The following is a 13,628-nucleotide window of genomic DNA, read 5'->3' as shown; positions in this document are numbered from 1 at the left end:
ACTTATTATCAGACCACTCGATATACCTTATATGATATCCTATGGCCGTCTTCTATATCCAATAAAATAATATCCATCCAGCTTGATGGTATATATTGCATTGCCATCACAAATAATCCAACATGTAAAAATTCAACTTCAGTTTATTGACTGATTAAAGAAAGTCATTCTAAATCAGCTTACAAGATTGGTCCTATCCTAAACAAATAGACAAACTAACACACGAAATTGCAAGTTAGTAAAATGCTGGTACAAAAACTTGATATTTAACTATTATTTTAATTGGCACAATAATAAAAATAAAATATTTTTATCGACGCGTTCCTCGCACTATCTACGTAGAGCTGACGTCGTCTCGTTCACGGACATGTTGTCTGTGTATGTGTTTATACTAGTGTGAGTATAGTTTATGACTTATGCAACTAGTGTTTCATAAGTCATAAACTATCAAGATAATTTTGTCGTGTGCGTGAGAAGTGACGTCATAATAGGAAAAAGGCATGTGTTATTATCATGCCGCGATCAGAAAGGGATTAGAAATAACCTTCGAGCAACACCGGCTTCCGACACATCGGAAGGGAGGGGCCCAAGCGATATCTCACCGTACAAATCTTTCTGCCATTTTTCGCGGGGGGAAAGGTGCACACAGTCGCACTTCTCACACACTTACATACAAAATCCAATCTGTAATGACGACACAAATACATAGGAAATGACACACGTCAAAGACAAATCTTGCAAACCTCGATCTCTTTTTGTGTACGGACGAGTGACAAGTGTCACAACACGCACACTAACAAATTTTCGTTGAAGTATGTTATTGTATTCTGAGAGATGAGAAGTCGGATTTGTCGCTCGACCGATCCGCAATTTGTACTGAGCGAGCAAAATCGATAAATCCAACAATTACATGAGACTAAAATATAATAATTGTGTTTGAATGTAATTAAACGTATGATATTTAAAAAAAAGATTAATACATGTGAAATGTAACACTTTCTTTTTGTAAATTTGATGTCCCCGACCTCTTTTTATAACAAAAAACCGAGCAAACAGGCATTTTTGTGCAGCAGTGTTCACGCGCGCGTCTGGTTGACAGCTATCTCAATCTTCGAGCAACACGGAAGGGAGGCGGCATTCGCACTATTTCCCCTCTGCCGAGGTACAAGATTAGCGCGTCAATCTAATCTAGCGCGGGTAATAAAACTAGTTGCACTTGGATTTTTCACTAGACCGAGTCCAGACGCGCGCGTGAACACTGCTGCACAAAAATGCCTGTTTGCTCGGTTTTTTTAATATAAAAAGAGGTCGGGGACATCAAATTTACAAAAAGAAAGTGTTACATTTCACATGTAATATTTTTTTTACATATCATACGTTTAATTACATTCAAACACAATTATTATATTTTACTCTCATGTAATTGTTGGATTTATCGATTTTGCTCGCTCAGTACAAATTGCGGATCGGTCGAGCGACAAATCCGACTTCTCATCTTTCAGAATACAATAACATACTTCAACGAAAATTTGTTAGTGTGCGTGTTGTGACACTTGTCACTCGTCCGTACACAAAAAGAGATCGAGGTTTGCAAGATTTGTCTTTGACGTGTGTCATTTTCTATGTATTTGTGTCGTCATTACAGATTGGATTTTGTATGTAAGTGTGTGAGAAGTGCGACTGTGTGCACCTTTCCCCCCGCGAAAAATGGCAGAAAGATTTGTACGGTGAGATATCGCTTGGGCCCCTCCCTTCCGATGTGTCGGAAGCCGGTGTTGCTCGAAGATCTCAATCCCTTTCTAATCGCGATTCAGTAATAACACTATGTGTGTGTGTTGCCTCGTCCCCGCGCCGAAGAGTCCGAAGACAATTATTAGTGCGCGTATTTTCTTCGGTTGGTTTAATGCTCAGCACCCACGGGGTGTCAAATAAAACGAATCACTATTTTTAAAATCATGTACATAATAGTAAATTGAATGTATGATAAGAAATATGTGAGAAATATATACAACATCACATGACCATTAACCAAAAATACTAAGCAACTTTAAAAATAAATAGGTCCATGTGCTTTGTTCTAAAGGTAGTGTGCGTGTGTAGCGACTGCCATCCGTATCCTCCTTATCATTATTATCTGAATGGCCGTCTCCATCACTATTACTTCCTTTGTCATCATCATCGTTATTTTTAACAGGAGAGCTTTCGTCGCTTTTATTATTCTCCTTTTCATTGTTGTCTAAATGGCCGTCTCCATCACTATTAGTTCCTTTGTCATCATCATCGTTATTTTTAACAGGAGAGCTTTCTTCGCTTTTATTATTCTCGTTTTCATTGTTGTCTAAATGGCCGTCTCTATCACTGTTACTTTCTTGGTTATCGTTATGATCGTCATTTTTAACAGGTGTTGCTTCAGTTTCACCTGAGTCATTGTTGTTCTCACCATGAGTTTTGCCTTCGGTTCCATCTTTGACTTCGGAATGTTCTTCATTGTCCGCGGATCGGCGGCGCCTGCCTTTACCGGCTGAACTTGGACCGCGTTTGTCTCCTTCATGACCATGGTTTCCTTTACCGCGTGAATTGTCACGTCTTTGCCTGACAGCATCGTTATTCTCCTTTTCATTACTTACTGAATCATGGCTGTCTTCATCCCTCTTACTATCTTGGTCACCATCATGGTCACTATTTTTATCAGGAGAGCTTTCTTTGCTTTCACTTGAATCACTATTGTTATTATCATTGTCCTTGTCTTCGGAATGTTTTTCATTATCTTTAGATCGTCGGTGCCTTTTACCATGTGAATTTGGACCGTGTTCGTCTCCTCCATGACCATGGCTTCCTTCACTGCGTGAATTGTCACGTCTTTGCCTGACAGCATCGTTATTCACCTTTTCATTACTTACTGAATCACGGCTGTCTTTATCGCTCTTACTATCTTGGTCAGCATCACTATTTTTATCCGGAGAGCTATCTTTGCTTTCACTCGAATCACTATTTTTATCATCATTGTCTTTATCTTCGGAGTGTTTCACATTATCTTCAGATCGTCGGTGCCTACCCATTCCATCATAATTTGGGCCGCCTTTGTCACCATGACCTCCTTGATTTACTTTATCGCGTGAATTATCACGTCTATGACGACTGCCATCTTTATTCTCCTTGTCTTTACTATCAGAATCATTGCTGTCTTCATTACTGTTACCTTCTTGGTTTTCAACATGATCTTTGGTATTATCGGGAGGACTATCTTTGCTTTTACTTGAATCACTGTCGTTCTCACCATCATCTTTGTCTGAATGGTTACCGTCTTTATTTTCCCCTTGATTTTCTTTATCGTGTGAATTGTCACGTCTATGTCGAGCAGCGTCTTTAATTTCCTCTTTATTGTTATTCGAGCTATGGTCGTTTCCACTGGTTTCTTGATCCTGGCTGTCATGGTCATTAGTGCTATTATTACCAGCATCAGCAGTGTTCTTTTCGCCTTCACTTGTATTAGTACTATTATGGCTTGAGTTGTCTTCATTGTCTTCAGAGCGTCGGTGTCTACCTTTACCTCCAGCATCTTTATTTTGATCGCCTTTTCCACCGCCACCACCTTGATTGCTTTGACCGTGAGGTGTGTCTCTTCTGGAACGCCCGCCATCTTTGTTGTCTTTTCCATTTAAGGGGCTGCTATTTTCTTTGTCATTGTTATTATTTTGGATATTCCCAGAAGTATCGTAGCTGGAGTGGTTTACATCTTTGAAACTATCTTCGGATTGTGGTTTAGTACCTACATCGGAACTGTCCTTATCATCACCGTCATGTTTTCCTTTAGCACTTGATTCTCCGTTACTCTCTTCATCGTTATTATCTGAGCCATGGTAGTTTCCACTTGTAGCTGTTCCTTCAGTGTCTTTTTCTTTTTCATTGGATATGCCTTTGTCATTTCCATCATTTTCACCATTATCACTACTCTTAGCATTGCTATAATGTTCTCCATCTTCTTTAGAATGATCCGTATTGTCTTCTGAACGCCGAGGTCGGCCACCTGGATTATTGCCTCCTTTTCCACCTCCACCAGGAGCTCCACTGTCACCGCCATTACCTCCATGATTTCCTCCTCCATTACCTCCATCGTCTCCATGATTTCCTCCTCCATTGCCTCCAGGACCTCCATGATTTCCTCCTCCATTGCCTCCAGGACCTCCATGACTTCCTCCTCCATTACCTCCATCACTTCCATGATTTCCTCCTCCATTGCCCACGGGACCTCCATGATCTCCTCCATTACCTCCATCACCTCCATGATTTCCCCCTCCATTGCCTCCATGATTTACTCCTCCATTACCTCCATCACCTCCATAATTTCCTCCTCCATTGCCTCCAGGACCTCCATGATTTCCCCTACCCCGTGGTTCATTACGTTTGTGTCGACTAGCACCTTTATTTTCCCCTTCTCTGTTATCATTTTGGTTATCATGGTCACCATTTTTAGCAGCACCATTGCCGTTGTCATTTTCTCCTAATTTATCGTATTGGCTACTACGATCGATGTTACTATTCTCTTGGTCGCCTTTTTTGACATCATTGTTGTTGCCATTTTCTCCTAATTTGTCGTATCGACTACTACCATCGTTACCACCATGAGCGTTGCTAGTCTGTTCTCCATCTTTAACATTAGCTTCATTGACGTCGCCAGCATTTTCATAATTGGCACCTTTTCCAACATTTTTTACATCCTCAGTGGAGTCGATACTGCTTGCTTCATCTTTTCTGTTACCACCTGGAACCACAAAAATAAAATTGTAATGATATATGTTATACTATGTGCGCCAACCTATTATCTCTGCAAGAACCATTTCATTTACCTATCCTCGCTCAGCGCAGCTCTAGTGGACAATATCCTATTGGATCTTATCAAACAAATCCCTCGCTACGCATCCTCGAACATCTCTGGTGGAAACGCAGCCTAACGGGACTATCTACGATGAGAGGGGTGAGGATAGTGATTACTTGCCACGCTTGCCAGTGCCCAGCCCGCCCCTTCACCAACTAAGCTATCGGAATTTACGCATCTGCGGCGAAAAATATCCTTCTTCCTCGCGTTGTCCCGGCATTTTGCCACAGCTCATGGGAGCCTGGGGTCCGCTTGACAACTAATCCCAAGAATTGGCATAGGTACTAGTTTTTACGAAAGCGACTGCCATCTGACCTTCCAACCCAGAGGGTAAACTAGGCCTTATTGGGATTAGTCCGGTTTCCTCACGATGTTTTCCTTCACCGAAAAGCGACTGGTAAATATCAAATGACGTTTCGTACATAAGTTCCGAAAAACTCAGTGGTACGAGCTGGGGTTAGAACCCGCGACCTCCAGATTGCAAGTCGCACGCTCTTACCGCTAGGCCACCAGCGCGGCGAAAAATATCCTTATCAATCTATTTGCCTTAGGGTCGGTTGCACCAAATGGAAGCTAGTCAGTCAATGTTCACTAAATTTTATTGTATGTGAAATTTTACTGTTCACTGCTGATTTGACTGTCTATTCAATCCGCCAAATGCACTTGGTGCAACTGACCCTTAGCTTCCTAAGTGCCGATGATCTATTAAAAGGACAAAAACAAATCGAACTTTGAACTGTAATAGAATAAAAGAAATTTCCACTTCCAACTCCAAAAATGACTCTGGGTCTGGCTGAAAATACTCTTACCTGCTAAGTAGCAGGTAAGAGTATTTTCTTACATTTCTTACATCCATACACGCGTAAAATAAATAAATACAATTGTCAAATATAGTCGAGTCTTCAAGACTTAGTCTTGAGGGCTCGAGTCTTTAAGCCTAAAAATATGCGTTATTTACAACTCACAACACTGGTAGCGCCTAAACGTCTACAAATATTGATAACATTTGAATAGTTCTTTTACTTACCCGGGGCTGCATTGGCACCCAAAAGGAGCCCGAAAACACATATTAACAGTACTAGTCGAGCCATACTCCGCAACTGTACAGAAATCACCACCAACCCATCTTTTATATACATCTATCCTTAAAGAGGACCGGACTTGACCGGAGGAAATGACTGCCCAAATCAATTAACTAAACGTTTTTATTCTTAGATGTTTGTCAATTGTTTTTCCTTAACAAATCTAAGTACCTATTACAAAAAATAGATGCTATTTTGGATTGATTCTTATTGTCATAGTGATAATGAGCAAACGGATTGTGAGATACTGAGGTGAGATATTATAGTCGCCATCGCTCGGAGATATATCGGAGCGCACGAGGTGCTCTATTAACTAAAATATCTACCTACCTATCTGAATCATGATATTCATGATTCAATCTGACTCGTGATTTCTCATGAGAATAGAGGCGTACATCGGCGTATACCAATTTGTTGCGTTGCGTTGTGAGCACCTTGGCCACTCCGTTATAGGCATCTTAGGCCAAGAAAGGTACGCTCGGCTAGTATGGCGGAATGGAAATAATTAGTAATAGCTGAAATTTTCGGTGTACGGGACAGATAATAAATCTAGTGATTACGTCGACACATAATCCAAATAAATATATTACATATAGGTATTTAAAAAAAAATGTAAAAATATAAAAAATCACAGAAAATTTGTAAAAAATATTAATAACATTTTTTTAAATTATACTCATAGATAAATATTTGCTTTATGACATTAAGCATGAATCACACAAAAAATAACTCTGTATCCTACATTTAAAGTAAGTAACCTACGGTTAGTATTAAATTCAGTATATTTCCGTCCTCAAAAATGGTAATAGGCTATTTTTTCTCTCATTATTTCCAAATTACAATAAGTACAAGCGTTGCAATTTAATCGTACACTAAATAATACCGTATGGTGGGTTTTATGGGGTTGTGCATTAATTGCCTGGTTAAAAATGGTAATAGATCAATATCATATGGGATTTTCATTATGAGTTCTCTTTCGTCGAATACTGTAAAAATCGACTTGAAATATGATTCGTAACACAAAAAACCATCAAAAACATTATCGTTGCTTTAAAGTTGCCGCGCACGAGCCAGCAAGCTGACGCGATTGGTCGTTGCATGGAGCGGGGCGACGGAACGATGAAACTTCCATCGCCCCGAGCGCGAATATTTAAAAAAGTATTTAGTATATTTACTATTTACTCGGTCAAAACATATGTACCAGTGAACGTAAAAAACATGGGAGACTAGATTCGAACTAATTATCAGCTTTAATCTGGGCAAGAGTGCTGTAAATAAGAAAGTAAATTTTACCTAATTGCAGGCTTTCCGTCTTTGCGTGCGCGTTAAATTTAATACAATAATAGGCCAATTATATAGGGCTATTATACTGACACACACCCAATTTGATAGCAGAAAAAGACGCGAAATTAAAATTTTCTTAGGGAAATCAAATCTTCGCGCCTATAAGTTTAAACCATTTTTCAATAGCGGTCATTTAAGTACCACCCCTCACCACTAAATGTAATTATCAAAAACGACAGTTGCTAATGTTCCCTAAAGTAAGCATTTCTAGTTATTGCTGCAATACAGTGGTACCGGGCACCTTGCGACGCAAGGCCGAGCAGGAATCGCAAACCTTAAAATATTTGCACTAATTAATTGAGTTAGGATTTTGTTAGTACTCTTTAATTGAATAGCAAAAAATATAAGTTATGTATTAGAAATACCGTTTTTAGTCGATTATTAATTGAGTAATTATTGTTAAACTTATTTTTACCATGTGGTGTCGGTTAAAATTTCACTAGTAACATCATTTGGCGACTAGGGCAATAAAAGTCGACACCATAACCAACAAATTAACAAACAACAATAACCAACAAATTAACAAACAACAAAAATTTGCAGTAATATTCCAAAACTCGACTGAACGCAAGCGCACCGAACCGTGTCGCTCCCCTGACGCGACTCAGTGTCACAAAACGTAAGGCCGTGGTATTAACGTCAGCGGATAGCTGAGCGGCGAGCGGTGACTGCAGGCGGCAATAAGGTGTTCAGTTAATGTTTTTATAATTTGAAATGACTTCGTTTCCATGTAGAAATAACCAAACAGACTTTAGAAGCATTTAATATTTTATTTGTGGCCGTATAAATTATGTTTTATTGGTAAATTAACTACAATTATTCATATTTGTGGATAAAACAATATACATACTATAATTAATACTAAATTAACATTAAATAAATACATTATTTATGACATAAAAATACATTGCGCGTATTTAACTACTTAGCACTGTTTAATTACGATACTTGCAAGCAAGTAGTAAAGTATATGGCTCCATCCTATCCTGTACCACGATATACAAGCGATAACATTTTTGCGACAGTTTTGTATAGATAATGGATTTGTCGCTAGAAAATTACGATATCGAGATAAAAGTCATGTCTCTGAGCGCTATTGAAACCTTAACCCGTGGAGCGCCCTACACAGACACGTGTGCTGGTAACTAGTATAGGAGTTCCATACTACGGTAATTCTGGGGCGCTCCAGGGGTTAAATGCTTTTTACTTATACATGTTTTAAATTTGCCGCGCTTTTTCTAGTCAAGCTGAATGTGTTTCACTATAGAATAGTAATCGAATTGGTTCAGATTTAACGTTTAATGCATATAAATAACATAATTAGTAAATAACATAATTTTGGACTAAGTACATTATACATGACATCAGGCTATGGTTTGGCGCACCGTGACCCTGAACGGCGCGGTAATGTGTTACGGCTGTTAAGTGAAGTCCAGACGGGATGATCAAATCGACCGATTTGATCAGAAATGAAATTGGGGTCAATCTCCAAATTAAGCAACAATTAAACAACTGTACCGATATTTGGAACCTCAGAATAATATACCCGGCCGGATACCGGATAGTAACTTTGCTTGATTTCAGAGTAAACAAATTGGATTTAAGAAACAGTCACTGTCATATTGTACATTACTCGTTTATTATTTCAAAACAATTTAAACATCCACTCACTTGCACGCGTAGGTACCTACTCATTTCGAACATAGAAATGAGTCCGCGCCAACGTTCACCACGAAACAGGTTAAAACCTGCACAATGCGCACCTAAAAACCGAAATGTAGGTATTGTTAAATTTAGTTTGTAGTTAATTCGTTTTTTGGTGTAAGTGTATGAACCAAGGTCTGAAATAAATGATTTTTTATTTTTTTTATTGTTCCGCCGGCCGAAGATTCGGCGGTCGGATACCGAATATTTGGCCGACGGTCAGGCCGAATATCCGGTATCTGACCAAAAACAACTATCCATTGCATCATTTGCATCTCTAATTGAGAGTGGCAACACTGTCGTAGGTCGTATTGCCCTTTTCTAGCATATACGTCCCTCGCTCCTACACTCCCACCACACAGGCAGGTTGCTTTGTCAGTTATACAAGGCAAATTTTCAAGTCATTGGCTTGCTGTTTTTCCATCTGGAAGGTCGTGAAGCTAAACTGCTGGTGAGTTTTTGAATTTGTACCTCAGTTTAGCTGACTATATTGAAATAGTTATTTATTTTACAAGGGGGCAAAGTTGTTGTTTAACCGCTCGTGCTAATATTGATACTTGAGCAAGTAAAACATTCGAAACATGGAATCTTGAGCGTTGCGAGGGTTTCAAAGCACGAGGGTTAAACAAAATTTGCCCCAAGTGAAACACAAAATGTTTCACCATACCAACCCGAAGCAAATATTAAATGTAAAAATATCATACAAAATCAAATACAAATGAATGTTATTAAATATTTATGATTTAAAAGTCAATTCTACCAGCAAATATAAGAAAACAACTCAAAATTTGCATTTGATTCCTTTGCCTCACTTGTGAATAAAATGAAACTTTGCTCTCAGTTTTTGAAGCGCAAAGTAAGCCTTTCCGAGCTGGTGTGGTGAAAAACAGTTTCTAACGGCTTATGCCGCTCGAAATAAATAATTCAATTTTTAACGCCACTGTTCGGAAATGTGGCAATAGGTGGTCTAAAACCAAGCTGGAAAGTAGGCAATAGCTGTAGCACCTGAACCACCACTACTACAATGTTTCATTGTTATCATCATCTGTCATTGGTGACAGTTCGCTACAGCAATGAGTATAATTTAAAACATAAAAATCAATAAAAGGTCTTTTTTTGGCGCAACTTTTTCCTTCAAAAATAAATTTAGGTTATTTATAGGACCAATATCTTGTTAAAAAAAAAACGAAATGTCAAACTATTCATTCATTCAGTCAGTTCATTCGATTCACGCTTAAGGCGTTTTTTACTTTTGTAGCTGTTTGTGGTTTTTTAGCAAAAACTCTTCTAAGTTTAGAGTCGGTTTGAAGCAAACAACAGAAAAACGCCTCTTAAATGTGATAAAAAAGAAAAAAGGCGGGATCGGAAAATTCTCACTGAATTGGATAGTACTATAAAATATAAGAAACACGTATCTACGTTCGCTATAAAAATAAGTTCTTCTAGTGAAGAAAATGATATTCTTACGCTGACGCCTACCGAAATTCAAGAGACAGCACAGGCAGTGGCTAGTAATTTGCTACCAGAGAAATCGCGGGCTAGTACTTATAGTTATGCAAATGTTTCCTTATTTCCTCGCAGTAGTCGTGAAAAGCACTATGTAATGCCTCGGCCGGAAACGCTAAAGATGGAGTCGTATTATTCGAGGGCCTCCACCAACGTGTCGGCCCTCAAACTCACTCGTCCATCTTTTAGCGGTTTTACGTCCTCTCCTACAATGTACTATAGTTGTCCGTTAAATTATCTAGCAAATAAAAACGATCCGGAATAGTGATGTGAAAGTGCAAGAGGATATTAGAAAGAGAGATGCCTAAGAGTACCATACCATAATGAATACATGTGTCTTAGCTGTATATTGTATTGTTATAAATAATGTTAAAAATGCTTTATGTTGTTAATGTGTTCCAAATTGTGCCGTTTTGGCATTAGCTGTAAGGTGCAATTTGTTATTTGAAATAAATAAATAAATACAATAAATGTTAATTTTACAAAATGTACCTATCAAATTGTATACTTTACTAAATATTTCTCTCCTCACAGGTGTTACAATAAAGGGTGTACGTACTACATAATTAATTAAACACTCATAATATAATTATATTACATACACATAATAAGTATATCATAGGATAATATCCTATACATATTATGTATAATCACATTGGTTTGGCGTCTTCCCACCACCAGGCGATAACAAACATGTTTCAATATTATTCGTAGGTTCCGAATATCGGTACAGCTGTTTAATGACAGCATTTACACAAAAATAAAACGCTAATTAAATAACTTATCATATCCGGAACTACAGATGCAACGGATAGTTGTTTGGCCGCATACAGGATACCGGATGTACGGCCTGACCATAGGCCGAATATTCGGTATTCAGCCGCCGAATATTCGGCCGGCGGAAATATACCTACATTCCGGTTTTTCAGGTGCGCATTGTGGAAGTTTTGACCTGTTTCGTAATGAACTTTCGCGTGGACTCATATAGGTCTATCACTAGGTACGAAATTAGTGCGCGAGCTAGTGAATGGAACGTTTAAATTGTTTTAAAATAATAATCGAGTACGATTATATTCCGATATCAAGCATAGTTACTATCCAGTATCCGGCCGGATATTAAAATAAGGGCGAGATAGGATACCGGATAGTAACCGAATATCCGGTGCATCTCTATTCGGAACCTAAAGTTTTAATCCTGCATGGTGCAAATATGTATAATTTTGAGACAATGACTTGAAAATTTGTCTTGTATAACTGACAAAGCAACCTGCCTGTGCGGTAGGAGTGTGGGGGAGAGAGGGACGTATATGCTAGAAAAAGACAAGGGGCTGTCCATACATGACGTCATCTATTTTTGACGATTTTTGTCCCCCCCCTCCTCTAAAATCATCCAAAAATCATGCTTCGAATGGCACCGTTTCCTCCTGCGTCATGCTACAATCCTCCGATGTCCAGACCCGCCCCCCCCCCAAATTTGAAATGACTTAAATTTATGAATAGCCCCCTACGACAGTGTTGCCACTCTCAATATTATGCAAGTTCCGAATATGGTGCAAGGAGTAAGGTGCAAAAGTGTAAACATATTTGACGTCGACTCTTATTATGCTATGTTATACTTATTATGGAACTTAGGAACATAAACTATGAATAGAAAGAGCACGAAATAGTCAATATAATACGTTTGTTGAAAAAAAAAATCTACAGACACTTAGGCGCGAAGGGTTATTGTCTCATAGAAAATTTGAATTTCGCGCCTTTTTCTACTGACAAAGTTGTTGGATAGACGTTAATATCAAATGAAAGAGTGGGCCTACACACTTCGCTGTGACAGAATGTGAAAGTGTCACCAAAACTGTCAAATGACTACGATAATAAGTATTCCTTTTATAATGCCACTCCACACTATGCCATTCTGAAATTAAATAAGAAGATAGATAGTCATTCGCAATTTTTATTTTTGTAGTGGGTCATAATTGACGTATATAATTACGAATATAATTTGAACATCAACCAATATTCAAATAATATTGGAAATGATATCAGTTATTTTTAATCAGCTATCATTCACGCGCGCGTTCATTTTGCTCAGACTTGGCCGCACAAATATTTGGTGCGAGCGAGACGCCCGCGCACGTTCGAATTGGCCTGTCACTTGTAGCAACTTGTAGGTAAGTACATACTTACCTACATACTATCCACGCGTCCTTGGCACGAACTCCCGCCACCGCCCGGATTGAAACTGTCCCCGCGCGCCGCAAGGAAATGTAATCCTTAGCATTAGCGCAAAGAGTTCAAATTTGGTAGTTTCATTTAGCGAATTTGTTAAAATGCACATATTTATTACATTGACCATATTTTTGTGTGATTATGTATTGAATATCACTTTGAACGTTATCAGAACAAAGTCTGCAAGAAATTATATCTATAACCATTTTTTCTAGCATGTTTAAGGCGTAAATATATATACAAGTGATACAAATAATATTGATGTCGGATTCTCGGATAAATAGCTTAATGAGGTAGTTTTATGGTAATTCAATCAAAGACCTAATTATTACTTTTTTTTTATATCAAGTTACGACGTATATTCGTGAGGCCCCGCCATTTATTGAATGAGTTATTTTCCGTGTTAATATTTTGACTGATTCCATTGTCGACTCATTATTTGACGACCGGTCTGGCCTAGTGGATAGTGACCCTGTCTGCTAAGCCGATGGTCCTGGGTTCGAATCCCAGTAAGGGCATTTATTTGTGTGATGAACACTAATATTTGTTCCTGAGTCATGGTTGTTTTCTATGTATATAAGTATGTATTTATCTATACAAGTATGTATATCGTCGCCTAGTACCCATAGTACAAGCTTTGCTTAGTTTGGGGCTAGGTTTGATCTGTGTAAGATGTCCCCTAATATTTAATATTTATTTATTTATTATTTATTTATTTATTATAAATATTATTTTCGTCACGTTTACGAACTAAAAATACTATTACTATTTTTAACAAACAAGAACGGCTCTTTTTTTTAACTATTTTTTTTTACCTACTTCCGGACAGAAAGTTGGTTGGATTCGAAAATAAAGTATCTTAAAATGATCTAAAGAACAGGAATAAAAAA

General features: G+C 38.2%; 1 protein-coding gene across 1 annotated transcript; it reads right to left on the bottom strand.

The window, feature by feature from the left end:
- Window positions 1–2,024: 2,024 nt before the first annotated feature.
- LOC134790015 (uncharacterized protein DDB_G0290685-like) lies at window positions 2,025–5,096 on the bottom strand. The gene is made up of 3 exons (XM_063760757.1): window positions 5,051–5,096; window positions 4,388–4,762; window positions 2,025–4,099 (listed from the first exon to the last, which is right to left on the bottom strand). The coding sequence occupies exons 1-3, from the start codon at window positions 5,094–5,096 to the stop codon at window positions 2,025–2,027; spliced, it is 2,496 nt and encodes an 831-aa protein (XP_063616827.1).
- Between the last annotated feature and the right edge of the window lie 8,532 nt (window positions 5,097–13,628).

Source organism: Cydia splendana, chromosome 4 (assembly GCF_910591565.1).
Source record: "Cydia splendana chromosome 4, ilCydSple1.2, whole genome shotgun sequence".
NCBI lineage: Eukaryota > Metazoa > Arthropoda > Insecta > Lepidoptera > Tortricidae > Cydia > Cydia splendana.
This window is presented reverse-complemented; position numbering and strand designations above follow the sequence as displayed.